Below are 13928 nucleotides of genomic sequence, written 5' to 3' on the forward strand. Positions count from 1 at the left end.
GCCAGGATTTGGATCTGAAGGGCCTATACCTGGTATAATAAACTCAAAAACAGCTTCAAGTTCAAAGTAAATTCTGCCGTCACATTGCCATTTGGCAAAGCCTGCGGTGCCTAAAGGTCCTGCCCTGAATCGTTCCGGGGCTGCGACAGGTGCCATGGAAGCGCGGTCGCTTCTTTCGCCCATCGCAAACCTGACCGGAGTGGGGGGGGGCAGGGGAGGCACCGAAGGTCCCCCGGCGTGGGCCCCTGACCCACGTCGCACTCACCTTGAGACTGGAAGCTCTTCAGGAGGGGATGAGTGGCCTTGGACGCCAGGCGGACGGCCAACCTTGCGCTCCCCTCCACCAGGCCACTCGCAGAGCGGACCAACCAGTTGATCTGCTTGATGTCGGAGTAGGCAGCGGCCACCAGCTGGGTGGTGGAGTTGACCAGGGGAAGCCTCCTGAAGCGGTCGACAGCGCTGGTCTGGAGGGAGGGAGAAGTAAAACAGGAAAGTCTGCAGACACCATGGTTGAAGTAGAAACACAATGCTGGAGAAATTCAGCAGGTCAAACAGTGTCCTTTATATGGCAAAGATACAGAGCCAACGTTTTGGGCTTGATCCCTTTATCAAGGTGTGGAAAAATGTCAGTAAGTGCCCGAACAAAATGCGGGGGGTGGGGAGCTTGGGGCAAAGGGAGGACCACAGGCAGGAGGTAATAGATGGATAAGGGAGGGAGGGCAAACCAGCAAATGGGGGGGGGGGGGGTGGTGGTGGGAGGGATCGGTCTGTGAATGGAGAGCTGGAGGAAGAAGCCTGCAGACCAAAATCAAAGGGGTACCCATGGGTACCCGCATGGGTCCCAGCTACACCCACCTGTTCGTGGGTTATGTGGAGCAATCCACGCTGCAAGCCTACTACACGGGCAAGGCCCCTCGACTATTCCTCTGCAATGCTGATGACTACATCGTGGCCTACCTTCCCGTCAACTTCCACCCCGATCTCAAACTCGCGGCCAAGGTGCGAGAAGGGAATAGAATCCCGGTAGGGTATGAAGAAGCCATGGTGGGTGCAGTGCTGTTACGGGGGATCGGCACATCCCTCACTGTCTGCAAGGGGTTTATACGCATCACCACAGTTCGAAATGTACCAGGGGTTATAGGTCAACTTGGTGTGATTGGGCGGCACAGGCTTGTGAGCCAATAAGGACTGTTAATGTGCTGTATGTCTAAATTTTTAAAAAAATTAAAGTGCAATGATAACCAATGTTTTGGGTTTGAGCTCCTTCATCGAGGTATCAACAGGTGCCCAAACCAAAAATATAAGAACAGGTTATTGGGTCAGCACAACACTGTGGGCCAAAGGGCCTGCCCTGTGCTGCAGATTTCTACCTTCTCTACCTCAGCCCCTCTTCTTCCATCATCTCTAGCACACTCTCCCACTGGAGGTCTTTTCCTTTCAGATTTTCCCCTTCCCTTTCTGCACTTGTTCAGCTCCCATCTCGGGGGTGAATGGCCGAAGGCGGGGACGTAACCGTGGCCAGGCGGCCTGCGGGCGAGTGGTGCGTGCCTACCTACCCGAGGACCTCTGCTTGATGACCTCCGGCCTCTCATTCCCGAGACCTGCTGGTGGAAACAAAAGTTGCTGTTACTTAAACTGACATCCAGAATCTTTTCCTTTTTTAAAAAATGTATCTATTGTGCCTTGCTTTATTTTTTAAACAGAAGAACAAACACACAAATGTTCACATCCACCCTGGACCGCCCACCCCAACCACCTTGGCACCTTTGGTGACAGTGTCATAGGTTTATTACCAATTGTGCTGGTACAACCATCTCAAAGTTAGTCTTTTAGACAGAGAGCACTTGTAATTTGGATCAGAAAAGCATAAAGGGTTGCAATTTGTGGAAAAATTTACCCTCTTCATGTGTATTTGATTTTCTCCAGTTTAATAATGAAACTGTAGTAGAGGGGCTCCCAGTGTAACAAGATCAGGAGCTCGGCTAATAGGGACATAAGTGCTGTCGCATCTTTCTGCAGGGGGTTTCAGGAGATGTCGGAGATTCCAACTATAACAGGGATGCAAATTAAATATTTCGGATTGTGCGCTAAAGACTCTGCTCCAGGACCCTTGTATTTAGGATGGGCACTGATAAAAGATGTGTCTGGGGTGGCAAAGAGGAGCCATTTCACCAATTGCATTTGCCCTCCATGCCAGGATCGACGGCCGAGTGTCCAGATTTTGAAAAGAGAACCAGAATCTTTTCATCGAATAGCACAGTGTTACAGAATGAGTGAATAAAATTATGAGAAAATATATCTTAAAAAGGTCTAGATTGTGGGGGGTTTAGGTACATGCCACAAACAGGCATCTCTATAACATTTCACAAAAGACATCTCATTTGAAATGCAAGAGTTATGCCTACAACTTTCATGCCTACTTTGAAGAATGCTTATGAAGACTTCACAAGTAGGCGTTAATTGGACTGATGTTGTGGAATCGGAAGGTCATGAAAGGAACAGATGTCCAGGCTCAGAAACTGATTAAATTTTTGCTGGGTGTCTGGTTGAAGTTTGCTGTTCGAAGAGGGGTCTAAGAGAGAGAAAGAAAAAAAAAACAAGCTTTTCTCTTTGAAAAGAGAGGGAGAGACATTTTTACTGCAGCAGGTTCATGGTGAAGGCAACAAAATTGGGAGACTTGGTAAAGACCCCATTTGAAGGGTTTTGCGTTCCGAGTTCAGCCTATTCTAAACCCTTGTAGTCATTTACAAGAGGGTGTGACTGGTTGATGTGTTTCTCCTGGTATAGGGAAAAAAGAAGAATTCTTGATGGTAACCTGGAAGAAGATGTTATCTCTTGGAAAAACCCACGAGGGAGGCAAGTTTCTTTGGCAAGACACTGAAGTGGCTGATTGTGTTTGAGTGTCCAACGAACAATGAATATCTCTCCCTGAAACCAACACCTTCTTGAGTGGTAACAATTTAAGTTAAAGCACCGGAGACTGGTGAAGATCATTCTGGGCACAGTATGAAAACTGCCTGATCCCAGTGAACTTGGAGAAGAGAAAAGTGAATGATTGGACAGTGAGACAAAGAACTTTCCTGAACACATACACATTACGTAGACATGTGCTTAGAATTAAAGGGGGGAGGGGGAGGTTAATTAAGGTTACAATGATAGTAATAGGTTAAATACTGATGTTATTATGTTTGAAGAAATTAAAGATGCTTTTGTTTATGTAACCATTGTCTTCGAAGTTCTGTGGCTGCTGGTTTTTGGAGTCCTCTGGGCTCGTAATGAGAGTACAGGCCCTTTGGCCCACAATGTTGTGCCGAACCATATATACCTAGAAAAAACAAAACCCTCCCTACCTCATAACCCTCTATTGTTTTTCATCCATGAGCTTGTCTGAGAGTCTCTTAGATGCCCTTATTGTACCAGCCTCCACCACCACTCCAGCAAGGCATTCCAGATACCCACAACTCTGTGTAAAAAAAAACTTACCCCTGATATCTCCCCTAAACTTTCCTCCCTTCACTTTATACAAATGTTTGCTATTCCTGCCCTGGGGAAAAGGCACTGGCAGTCCACCTTATCTAAGCTTCTCAGAATCTTATAGACCTCTATCAAGTCTCCTCTCATCCTTCCATGCTCCAAAAGAAAAGTCCCAGCTCTGCGAACCTTGACTTATTTTCCAAGCCAGGAATCGAACTGGTAAATCTCCTCTGCCCCCTCTCCATAGCTTCCACATCCTTCCTGAAATGAGACGACCAGAACTGAACACATTACTCTACAATCTCACCAGAGATTTGTAGAGTTGCAACGTGATCTCCCATTAATGAAGTCCAGCATCCCATAGGCTTTCTTAACTATCCTATCAACTATCCTCTCAAGGGAATCCTTGAGAGATGTATGGATTTGGACCTCGCCCCTCCATTCCTCCATGTGGTTAAGTAACAGACTTTTAACCCTCAGCCTTCTGGTTTGACCTTTCAAAATGCATCACTTCTTTCTTCTTTCTTCTTCTTCTTTGGCTTGGCTTCACGGACGAAGATTTATGGAGGGGGTAAAAGTCCACGTCAGCTGCAGGCTCGTTTGTGGCTGACAAGTCCGATGCGGGACAGGCAGACACGGTTACAGCGGCTGCAGGAGAAAATTGGTTGGTTGGGGTTGGGTGTTGGGTTTTTCCTCCTTTGCCTTTTGTCAGTGAGGTGGGCTCTGAACTGGAATTCACTGTCTATGTGTAGATTAGATGACCAGCCCTATCTCTTGGCTCTGCCCCATTGATCCTGATATAAACCTGTTTTCCCGCCTTACCCCCAATGTACCTGAAGTCCATTGTAGATATCGGCTGTTAGTTGTAAGCTAATAAAAGCGTATTTTGCTCCTCACAAATCTCCCAAGTATCAATCGTGTTACAATCAACTCACACTTATTTGGATTGAATTCCATCTGCCACTTAACTCTGCATCCTTTTGTAGCCTACGACATCCAGCACTATCCAGAACTCCTCCAGCCTTCACATCATCTGCAAACTTACTGACCCCTCCTTCCATTTGTTTAAAAATGGTTTTCAAACCTTTTTCTTTCCACTCACATGCCACCTTAAGTAATCCCTATCCCAATAGTGCTCTGTGATGAGTAAGAGTGGGGTGTGAGTGGGAAGGTTAAAAATCACTGCTCTAGACCCAATTGTTACAGAAATATTTTGCTTGAAAAAAATTGGAGTTTTGAAACCGTGCACATAATGAGTCAATTAGGTACGATTAAAACAGTGGTTTTCAAAATTTTTCTTTCCACCCACACACCACCTTAAGCAATCCCTTACTCATCACAGAGCATCTATTGCATAGGGATTGCCTAAGGTGGAAAGAAGAAGTATGAAAACAGCTAATCTAGGTCATTTACTTAAAAAAAATTACAAAGAGCAGAGATCCCCGCAGTACTCCTCTGGTCACTGACCTTCACAGTCTTACCACTGGGGATTTGAAGTGCGGTGCGGAGTGTGCTGTTCCAGAGAGATGCAGCCACAGGTGGGAGGGGAAGCTGGTCTGGAGTTTGGAGCAGGATTGTCACCAACAGACCCACTTCCCGAGAAGCCCGGCCCACTGTCTCTCAAACTGGTCCAGAGCGCCCCTTCTTCAGACCACCAGTCGAGGACTGAGGGAGGAGAGAAAAAAAACATCTCCTTCGGATATCCTTCAATTCGACGAGGTCTAAATAAGCATTGCGGAGCTCATCCATTGGATATGCTGGGGATTTTTGGAAGAAAAAAAGCAACTTCCAGAACAAAAGGAGCATTGACCCCTTTCCATGACTCCTGTCACGATGCATTTGAGATGCAGGGGATAAAATTAGCAGGATGCAAGGGAATACTGTGGGTTCTGTTGTGTTTACACAGGGCAGCACACAACTGCAATGACATGGACATCATGGGGTTCTGCTACCCAGAGGGCAGAAGCCTGTTGATCAGCTGGATCTGCGGAGAATAGAGAACGAAAGGCTGGGGGGAGGGTGACTTTACTGAAACATTTAGCACCATTTACAGTCCACGTTTGAGCACAACGCCATTACAGCGCCCGCGTTCAAAACCGGTGCTGTCTGCAAGGAGTTTGTACGCTCTCCCCGTGTCTGCATGGATGTCCTCTGGGGGCTTGGGTTTCCTCCCACTACTTGAAGCGTACCTGGTTTTATTTTATATTTTCAATAAATTAATGTGGCCTTGGATATTTCCCCCTCCCCATTTGAATTTAAAAAAAAAATCAGAATTAGTAGTATATTCCTGGGGTAGGTAGATCTGATTCTGTTTGTAAGCCAATTTATTAAATGCACCGTGGTGGATTTAACTCCCCTTTGAACATTAAGACTTAAGATTTTCTCAGCTGTTGTATTGGAAAAGCGTTAGATAGGTTTTCATAGCTTGCCCTCTTCCCCGTAGTCCGTCGCTAAGCTGCATGACGTTTCCTAAGAGGTTATAATTCCTTTTTGCATTTTTATGAAGAAAAATGCAAACCCGGATTTTGTTTTGAATCAAGGTAACATTGTAGTTCATTCCGTCAACGTGGCCAGGCCTTCTAGAGTATAACAGGCAGCATATTTGCAAACAAAAAGGAATAAAGAAATGTACAAAGGGAATTCCTTGCAAAGCCTGTTTTGTTTTATTATTTTGACTTCAGTTTAAGAAGCTGACCGAGCCAAGCTATGTGTCTTCACATTGGCAGGTTATTTCCATCCCCTCCTTCACCAGTACTTGCAATTTTCCTTTGAAGGGGATTCTCAATCTGCAGTTAGTTGTGTTCCTGAAACCTACATTTCTTTGGCTCTTGGTGACCTTCTACTGGGAAATTCCTGTTTTTGTTTTACGTCGCATAAAGTAAAAATGCATTTTTAAAAAATTCATTCCTATTTCTGTTTTGTTAACTCCGTTTTAATAATGTATTTGGTTGTCATCCTTCGCGACTTCAACGCTCACGTCGGCAAAGACTCATAAACCTGGCCAGAAATCCTGGGCAAGCATGGTGTCAGCAAGTGCAACGACAACAGGCGCCTCCTGTTGGAGTTCTGTGCAGAACAGCGGCTTGTCATTACAAACACCCTTTTTCAGCAGAGGGACAGCCTGAAGACTACCTGGATGCATCCCCGATCCAAACACTGGCACCTCCTTGGCTACGACCTGGTGCGAGAAAGAGACAAACGAGATGTGCTCCACACCAGGGTCATGCCCAGCGCGGAATGCCACACTGACCACTGGCTGGTTCGCTGCAAGCTCAACCTTCACCTCAAGCCAAAGTCCAGGAACAGTAAAGCCCCCAGAAAGAGGTTCAATGTTGGAAACTTGCAGTCAGACGAAGTGAGAGGAAACTTCCAGGCAAACCTCAAAGCAAAGCTCGAGGATGCAATCCGCCTCACGGACTCATCCCCTGAAACCCTCTGGGATCAGCTGAAGACTGCCATACTGCAATCCACTGAAGAGGTACTGGGCTTCTCCTCCAGGAAAAACAAGGACTGGTTCGACGAAAACAACCAGGAAATCCAGGAGCTGCTGGCAAAGAAGCGAGCTGCCCACCAGGCTCACCTTGCAAATCCATCCTGTCCAGAGAAGAAACGAGCCTTCCGTCGCACATGCAGCCATCTTCAACGCAAACTCAGAGATCCAAAATGAGTGGTGGACTAGCCTCGCCAAACGAACCCAGCTCAGCGCGGACATTGGCGACTTAAGGGGTTTTTACGAGGCTCTAAAGCCTGTGTACGGCCCCTCACCCCAAGTCCAAAGCCCGCTGCGCAGCTCAGACGGCAAAGTCCTCCTCAGCAACAAGATCTCCATCCTCAACCGATGGTCAGAACACTTCCAATCTCTTTTCAGTGCCAACCGCTCAGTCCAAGAATCCGCCCTGCTCCAGCTCCCTCAATAGCTCTTAAGGCTAGAGCTGGATGAGGTCCTCACCCGGGAAGAGACATATAAGGCAATTGAACAACTGAAAAGTGGCAAAGCAGTAGGTATGGATGGAATCCCCCCAGAGGTCTGGAAGGCTGGCGGCAAAACTCTGCATGCCAAACTGCATGAGTTTTTCAAGCTCTGCTGGGACCAAGGCAAGCTGCCTCAGGACCTTCGTGATGCCATCATTATCACCCTGTTCAAAAACAAAGGCGAGAAATCAGACTGCTCAAACTACAGGGGAATCACGCTGCTCTCCATTGCAGGCAAAATCTTCAGTAGGATTCTCTTAAATAGAATAATACCTAGTGTCACCGAAAATGTTCTCCCAGAATCACAGTGCGGCTTTTGCACAAACAGAGAAACTACTGACATGGTCTTTGCCCTCAGACAGCTCCAAGAAAAGTGCAGAGAACAAAACAAAGGACTCTACATCACCTTTGTTGACCTCACCAAAGCCTTCGACACCGTGAGTAGGAAAGGGCTTTGGCAAATACTAGAGTGCCTCGGATGCCCCCCAAAGTTCCTCAACATGGTTATCCAACTGCATGAAAACCAACAAGGTCGGGTCAGATACAGCAATGAGCTCTCTGAACCCTTCTCCATTAACAATGGCGTGAAGCAAGGCTGCGTTCTCGCACCAACCCTCTTTTCAATCTTCTTCAGCATGATGCTGAAACAAGCCATGAAAGACCTCAACAATGAAGACGCTGTTTACATCCGGTACTGCACGGATGGCAGTCTCTTCAATCTAAGGCGCCTGCAAGCTCACACCAAGACACAATAGCAACTTGTCCATGAACTACTCTTTGCAGATGATGCCGCTTTAGTTGCCCATTCAGAGCCAGCTCTTCAGCGCTTGACATCCTGTTTTGCGGAAACTGCCAAAATGTTTGGCCTGGAAGTCAGCCTGAAGAAAACTGAGGTCCTCCATCAGCCAGCTCCCCACCATGACTACCAGCCCCCCAACATCTCCATCGGGCACACAAAACTCAAAACGGTCAACCAGTTTACCTATCTCGGCTGCACCATTTCATCGGATGCAAGGATCGACAACAAGATAGACAACAGACTCGTCAAGGTAAATAGCGCCTTTGGAAGACTACACAAAAGAGTCTGGAAAAACAACCATCTGAAAAACCTCACAAAGATTAGCGAATACAGAGCCATTGTCATACCCACACTCCTATTCGGCTCCGAACCATGGGTCCTCTATCGGCATCACCTACGGCTCCTAGAACGCTTCCACCAGCGTTGTCTCCGCTCCATCCTCAACATTAATTGGAGCGACTTCATGACCAACATCGAAGTACTCGAGATGGCAGAAGCCGACAGCATCGAATCCACGCTGCTGAAGATCCAACTGCGCTGGGTAGGTCACGTCTCCAGAATGGAGGATCATCGCCTCCCAAGATCAAGTTATATGGCGAGCTCTCCACTGGCCAACGAGACAAGGTGCACCAAAGAAAAGGTACAAGGTCTGCCTAAAGAAATCTCTTGGTGCCTACCACATTGACCACCGCCAGTGGGCTGATATCGCCTCAAACCGTGCATCTTGACGCCTCACAGTTCGGCGGGCAGCAACCTCCTTGAAGAAGACCGCAGAGCCCACCTCACTGACAAAAAATAAAGGAGGAAAAACCCAACACCCAACCAACCAATTTTCCCTTGCAACCATTGCAACCGTGATTGCTGTCCCACATTGGACTTGTCAGCCACAAACGAGCCTGCAGCTGACGTGACATTACCCCTCCATTAATCTTCGTCCACGAAGCCAAGCCAAAGAAGAAAAAGGAGTTGGGGTTTTCTGTTTAATATAGGAAGGAAGGGACTTCACAACTGAAAAGCCCTGTCTTTAAATGTTGGATTATGTCAGCTAATCTCCATACTTGGATCTGGGAACTTTTCATCAGAAGTGAGAATAAATAGTTTTATTTTAAGTAGTAGTGTTTCTAAACTGGATCAAATTCATCCTGAAATGTTCATCCTGAACATTTGTGTAGAACTGTTTTCAAGTGGGCAGTAGTGAAGCTGCAAAAATATTTATTTGATGATTTGGATGCAGCTTTTCTCCTTATTTAATGCCTTTGGGGTTTGCATTAAAGCAGAATTCTTTAATTTTGAATCACAACTGGATCTATAGCAAATGCCATTCCAAAAATTGTACAACATCCTCAAAAGTGTCGTCCCTTCCGGGAAGTATATTAACCTCTGCAACTTTGGTTCTCCCTAAATCCTTCAGCTTAGAAGGCAATTTGTTTATAATAATTGACAAATTAGCAAGCAAATTCAGCTCTTGCGTTACAACATCCTCTCAGGAAGCATGCATATGCTTGCAAAGCCTTTGTGTCCTCTGACTTTATTGCTGACCAAGAAAGAATTTTGTCTATGTGGGGCCTTGTGATTTTATGTTCATCGGCATAATGGTGTTGCAATAATTCTTTTCCCTTTTTAAAACCTTGTTCTGGAGTCATATATTGGCAACTTTTGACTAACTCCTTTGGCTGTCCTCTAGTGTACTGTTCCAAGTAATAAAGACAATCTTCAGCGTTTTTAGTATTACTTTCAACATGATGTTCAAAAGATTTCATGAACGTCAGATATTGTAATGGATCTCCATTAAAAACTGGAATTTCCTTCTCAGGTAAACCTTGTTGCTGCATTAACTTGGCAATGATTTCATTCTGTTTTGCTATAAGTGATATTATATTGTCTTGATCCCCATGGCTTGCAACTGGTTGTCATGGGGTGACTAGAGAAAACAGATTTTGAACTGGTGCCATAGGTGTAGGACCTTGACTTGTAAGTGATGGCCATGGTGGGAATCCTTGGGTTGTGAGTGATGGCATTGGTGGAGATCCTTGACTTGTAGCAGGTTCTCCAGCAGCATGAAGAGACATTTAGATTCTGGAGTACGATCAACTCACATGGTTGAATTCTTTTGGAAGGTTAGGTACCGGCCCTTTGGGTAGGTCACTTTGAATGACAAACCTTGCAGAAGCTTGAGCTAATGCTTTCATTTTGGCCATATTCATAGCACATTATTCCTCAAGCTCCAGTCTTTTCTTTCCTCTATTCAATAATCTATTTTGTTCTTCACTAGCCATTTGTAACTTCAGTTGCTGATTCTTCATTTCAGCTTCCTTATCTTCTAAAGCGTATATTTTCTCCAAACACTGTTGTTGTACATGGACAGTAGCCAAGTCTGCTTGCGCCTTAGCATTCATAGATGATATGCTTGGAGCACACGAAGATGTACTTTCTCTTTGAAAGTACATCTTTGCACTCATAACCTTGGAAATATTATCATCAGGATTCACATCTGAACTTTCAGACACACTGATTGAGTCTCTATCTTCTGTATTTCGCTTGGTACAGCACCAATGGGACTTCACAACATACATTCATCTGTTCCAATTCTGCTAACTTTTAAGCCAGTGAATGAGGCCTGCAGAGCCTGGACAGAGTCTTGCTTGCCAGTTGAAACCATTTCTTCTTTGGCTACTGGCTCCAACCTCCTGCCAAGTGTTGTAGGTCCGCCTTGCCGGCTCAACTCACGATCAACCAGTTCTTTGAGAGGATCTGTTTGCTTGAGGTCTTTAGCACAACGAGACTTCTTCTTATCCATCTTGGGTTCTTCACTGCCAACCTAGCTTCTGCTGGAACTGCAAATGGATTTGAGAGAGTTGCTGCTGGCTTCATCGTCTTTGTGGTTCTGCACAGAAGCCCTTTTTAAAAAGAAATCTCAATATTTATGATTACAGGAACATTTTCTAGGCTTCCTGTCGATTCTGCCACCAGAGCTTTTGCTTATCTTTTTCAAGGATGAAGCTTGGGAGGAGTCACGTGATGGAGTAGTGGCCGGTCAGGGAATTCCAGCCCTCTCCGGAAAAGTTAAAAAAAAACGCACAAAACACAAAGGTACAAGAGTAAAAATTAAAACAAAGTAAAAATAAAGGTGAGAAGAAAATGGCAGCGAAGAGAGAAAAGTTGAAAACAACGGGAAGAAGAGAAGAAGAAAGAACGTTGGAAGAAGTGAAGGCCTTACCTGTCCGAGGAGGCCCGCCGCGGAGAGAGAAGCCCGCTCCCACAGGTCAGTAGAAGTCCCGAGCTCGGGACTACAAAAATGGCTCGAGGAGCCGAGTAAAAGTGCGCAACCGCGCATGAAAAAAAACACACTGACGGGAGGGGGGATCAGCTGCGGAGTCGATCTCCACAGCTGAGAGAGACACCTGCAGCACAGCAGAACACAGACAATAACGACAACAAGAAAGAAGAGGGTAAAAAGAAAACAAGGAAACAACAGATGGTCAACCCAGAGGAAGAAGAAGAACAGAAAGAAGTGGAGGAAGAAGAGAAAGGATATATTTTTTTTTAAAGAATATATGGAATCAGTGAAAGAATGGCAATTACAAGAATTTAATGAGATAAAAAGAATTAAGAATGCAGAAGAAAAAATGAATAAAATGGAAATGGTCATATCAGAGATAGGAAAAAGAGTGGATAATATGGAAGAATGAGAAATAATTGTAGAAATGGAAGTAGAGGACTTAAAAGAGAAATTAGAAGAATCTAATAAAAAAGTTAAAGAGGCACATGAGCTGTTAGCTCAGAAGATAGATATAATGGAAAACTATAATAGAAGAAATAATATAAAGATAGTGGGCCTTAAGGAAGATGAAGAAGGCAGGAATATGAGAGAATTTATAAAAGATTGGATCCCCAGGGTCTTAGGAAGACCAGAATTACAGGAAGAAATGGAAATAGAGAGGGCACATAGAACATTAGCCCCGAAACCACAACCGCAGCAAAAACCAAGATCCATTTTAGTAAAATTCTTAAGATATACAACAAGAGAAAATATATTAGAGAAAGCAATGAAGAAAATAAGAGAAGACAAAAAGCCACTGGAATACAAAGGTCAAAAATTTTTTTTCTATCCAGACATAAGTTTTGAACTCCTGAAGAAGAGGAAGGAGTTCAATACAGCAAAAACGATCTTATGAAAAAAAGGATCTAAATTTATGTTAAAGTACCCAGCGGTACTTAAAATAATTATTCCAGGGCAACAAAACAGACTATTCTCGGATCCAGAGGAAGTATGAAAATTTGCAGAACAACTACAAAACAAGCAGAGAGATGAAGACATGTAATGAGAGTAAAAATGACCATGAACTATATGTGTGTGTGTGTATATGGGTATATATATATATATATATATATATATATATATATAATATATATATAGATGTGTGTATACATGAATGTATCCGTATTTAGAGGAAAATATATAGAATATAGATAAGAATTAATAAGGGAATGAAAGGGAATAGAGGGAATAAGGAGGGAATTGAAATCTTTTCCGGGGGGGCTGGGTGGGGAGGAGTTACGGTCACTGCAAAATCAGTTGACGTTTGCGAGTGAATTCGCAAATCCAAATGGAGAGGGGAGATGTGATTGCCCGACAAGGGATAAAGGGCAACTCAGGAGGGGGAGGGGAGAATGGGGTTAAAGAAGTTTTAAATAGGAGAATAAGGAAAATGTTTGATGTTTTAGAAATGTTGTCTTATAAAGTGTTCAAAACAAGAAAGCAGAAATGGATAAGAAAGAAAGGTGATGATGGAGAAATGGAAAGGGAAGATAAACAAAGTATGAAATGGCTATGTTGAACTATATGACTTTAAATATTAACGGAATATATAACCAAATCAAAAGGAAGAAACTGCTAAATTTACTGAAAAAAGAAAAAATTGATATAGCATTTGTGCAAGAAACACATTTAACGGAATTGGAGCACAAGAAATTAAAGAGAGATTGGGTAGGACATGTAACAGCAGCGTCGTATAATTCAAAAGCAAGAGGAGTAGCTATATTAATCAGTAAAAATGTACCAATTAAAATAGAAGAGGAAATAATAGATCCAGCAGGGAGATATGTAATGATAAAATGTCAGATATATTCAGAGTTTTGGAATCTACTCAATGTATATTCACCTAACGAAGAAGATCAAAAGTTTATGCAAGATATTTTTTTGAAGATAGCAGATACGCAAGGGAACATATTAATAGGATGGGATTTCAACCTTAATTTGGATTCAAATATGGATAAAACTGGGAAAAAAATTAACAGAAAGAACAAAGTAACCAAATTTATAATTAAATCGATGCATGAAATGCAACTTTTGGATATATGGAGGAAACAACACCCAAAGGAAAAGGAATATTCATATTATTCGGGTAGACATAAAACATACTCAAGAATAGACCTATTTCTGGTATGCGCTCGTATGCAAGATAGAGTAAGAAAAACAGAATATAAAGCTAGAATATTATCGGACCATTCACCCTTGATATTGACAATAGAGTTAGAGGACATCCCTCCAAGAATGTATAGATGGAGATTAAACTCCATGCTACTTAAAAGGCAGGATTTTAGAGAATTCATGGAAAGACAAATTAAAATGTACTTTGAAATAAATACGGAATCAGTGAAAGATAAGTTTATACTATGGGAT

The 13928-nt window shown here is 43.8% G+C and overlaps 1 protein-coding gene across 6 annotated transcripts in view; it reads right to left on the reverse strand.

Annotated features, from left to right (window-relative positions):
* The window catches only part of LOC138764477 (perilipin-5-like), a 35033-nt gene that overhangs the window by 17001 nt on the left and 4104 nt on the right, over positions 1 to 13928 (reverse strand). For 5 of the 6 annotated variants that reach the window (XM_069940453.1, XM_069940452.1, XM_069940454.1 and 2 more), the window contains exons 2-3: positions 1557 to 1604; positions 266 to 464 (exon numbers count right to left, since the gene is read on the reverse strand). In XM_069940453.1, the coding sequence (XP_069796554.1) occupies positions 266 to 464; positions 1557 to 1604 (247 nt within the window). The remainder of the gene's footprint in view (positions 1 to 265; positions 465 to 1556; positions 1605 to 13928) is intronic. The other variant, XM_069940455.1, reaches the window with a different exon arrangement.

The sequence above is a fragment of the Narcine bancroftii genome, chromosome 5, assembly GCF_036971445.1.
Source record: "Narcine bancroftii isolate sNarBan1 chromosome 5, sNarBan1.hap1, whole genome shotgun sequence".
NCBI classification, from domain to species: domain Eukaryota; kingdom Metazoa; phylum Chordata; class Chondrichthyes; order Torpediniformes; family Narcinidae; genus Narcine; species Narcine bancroftii.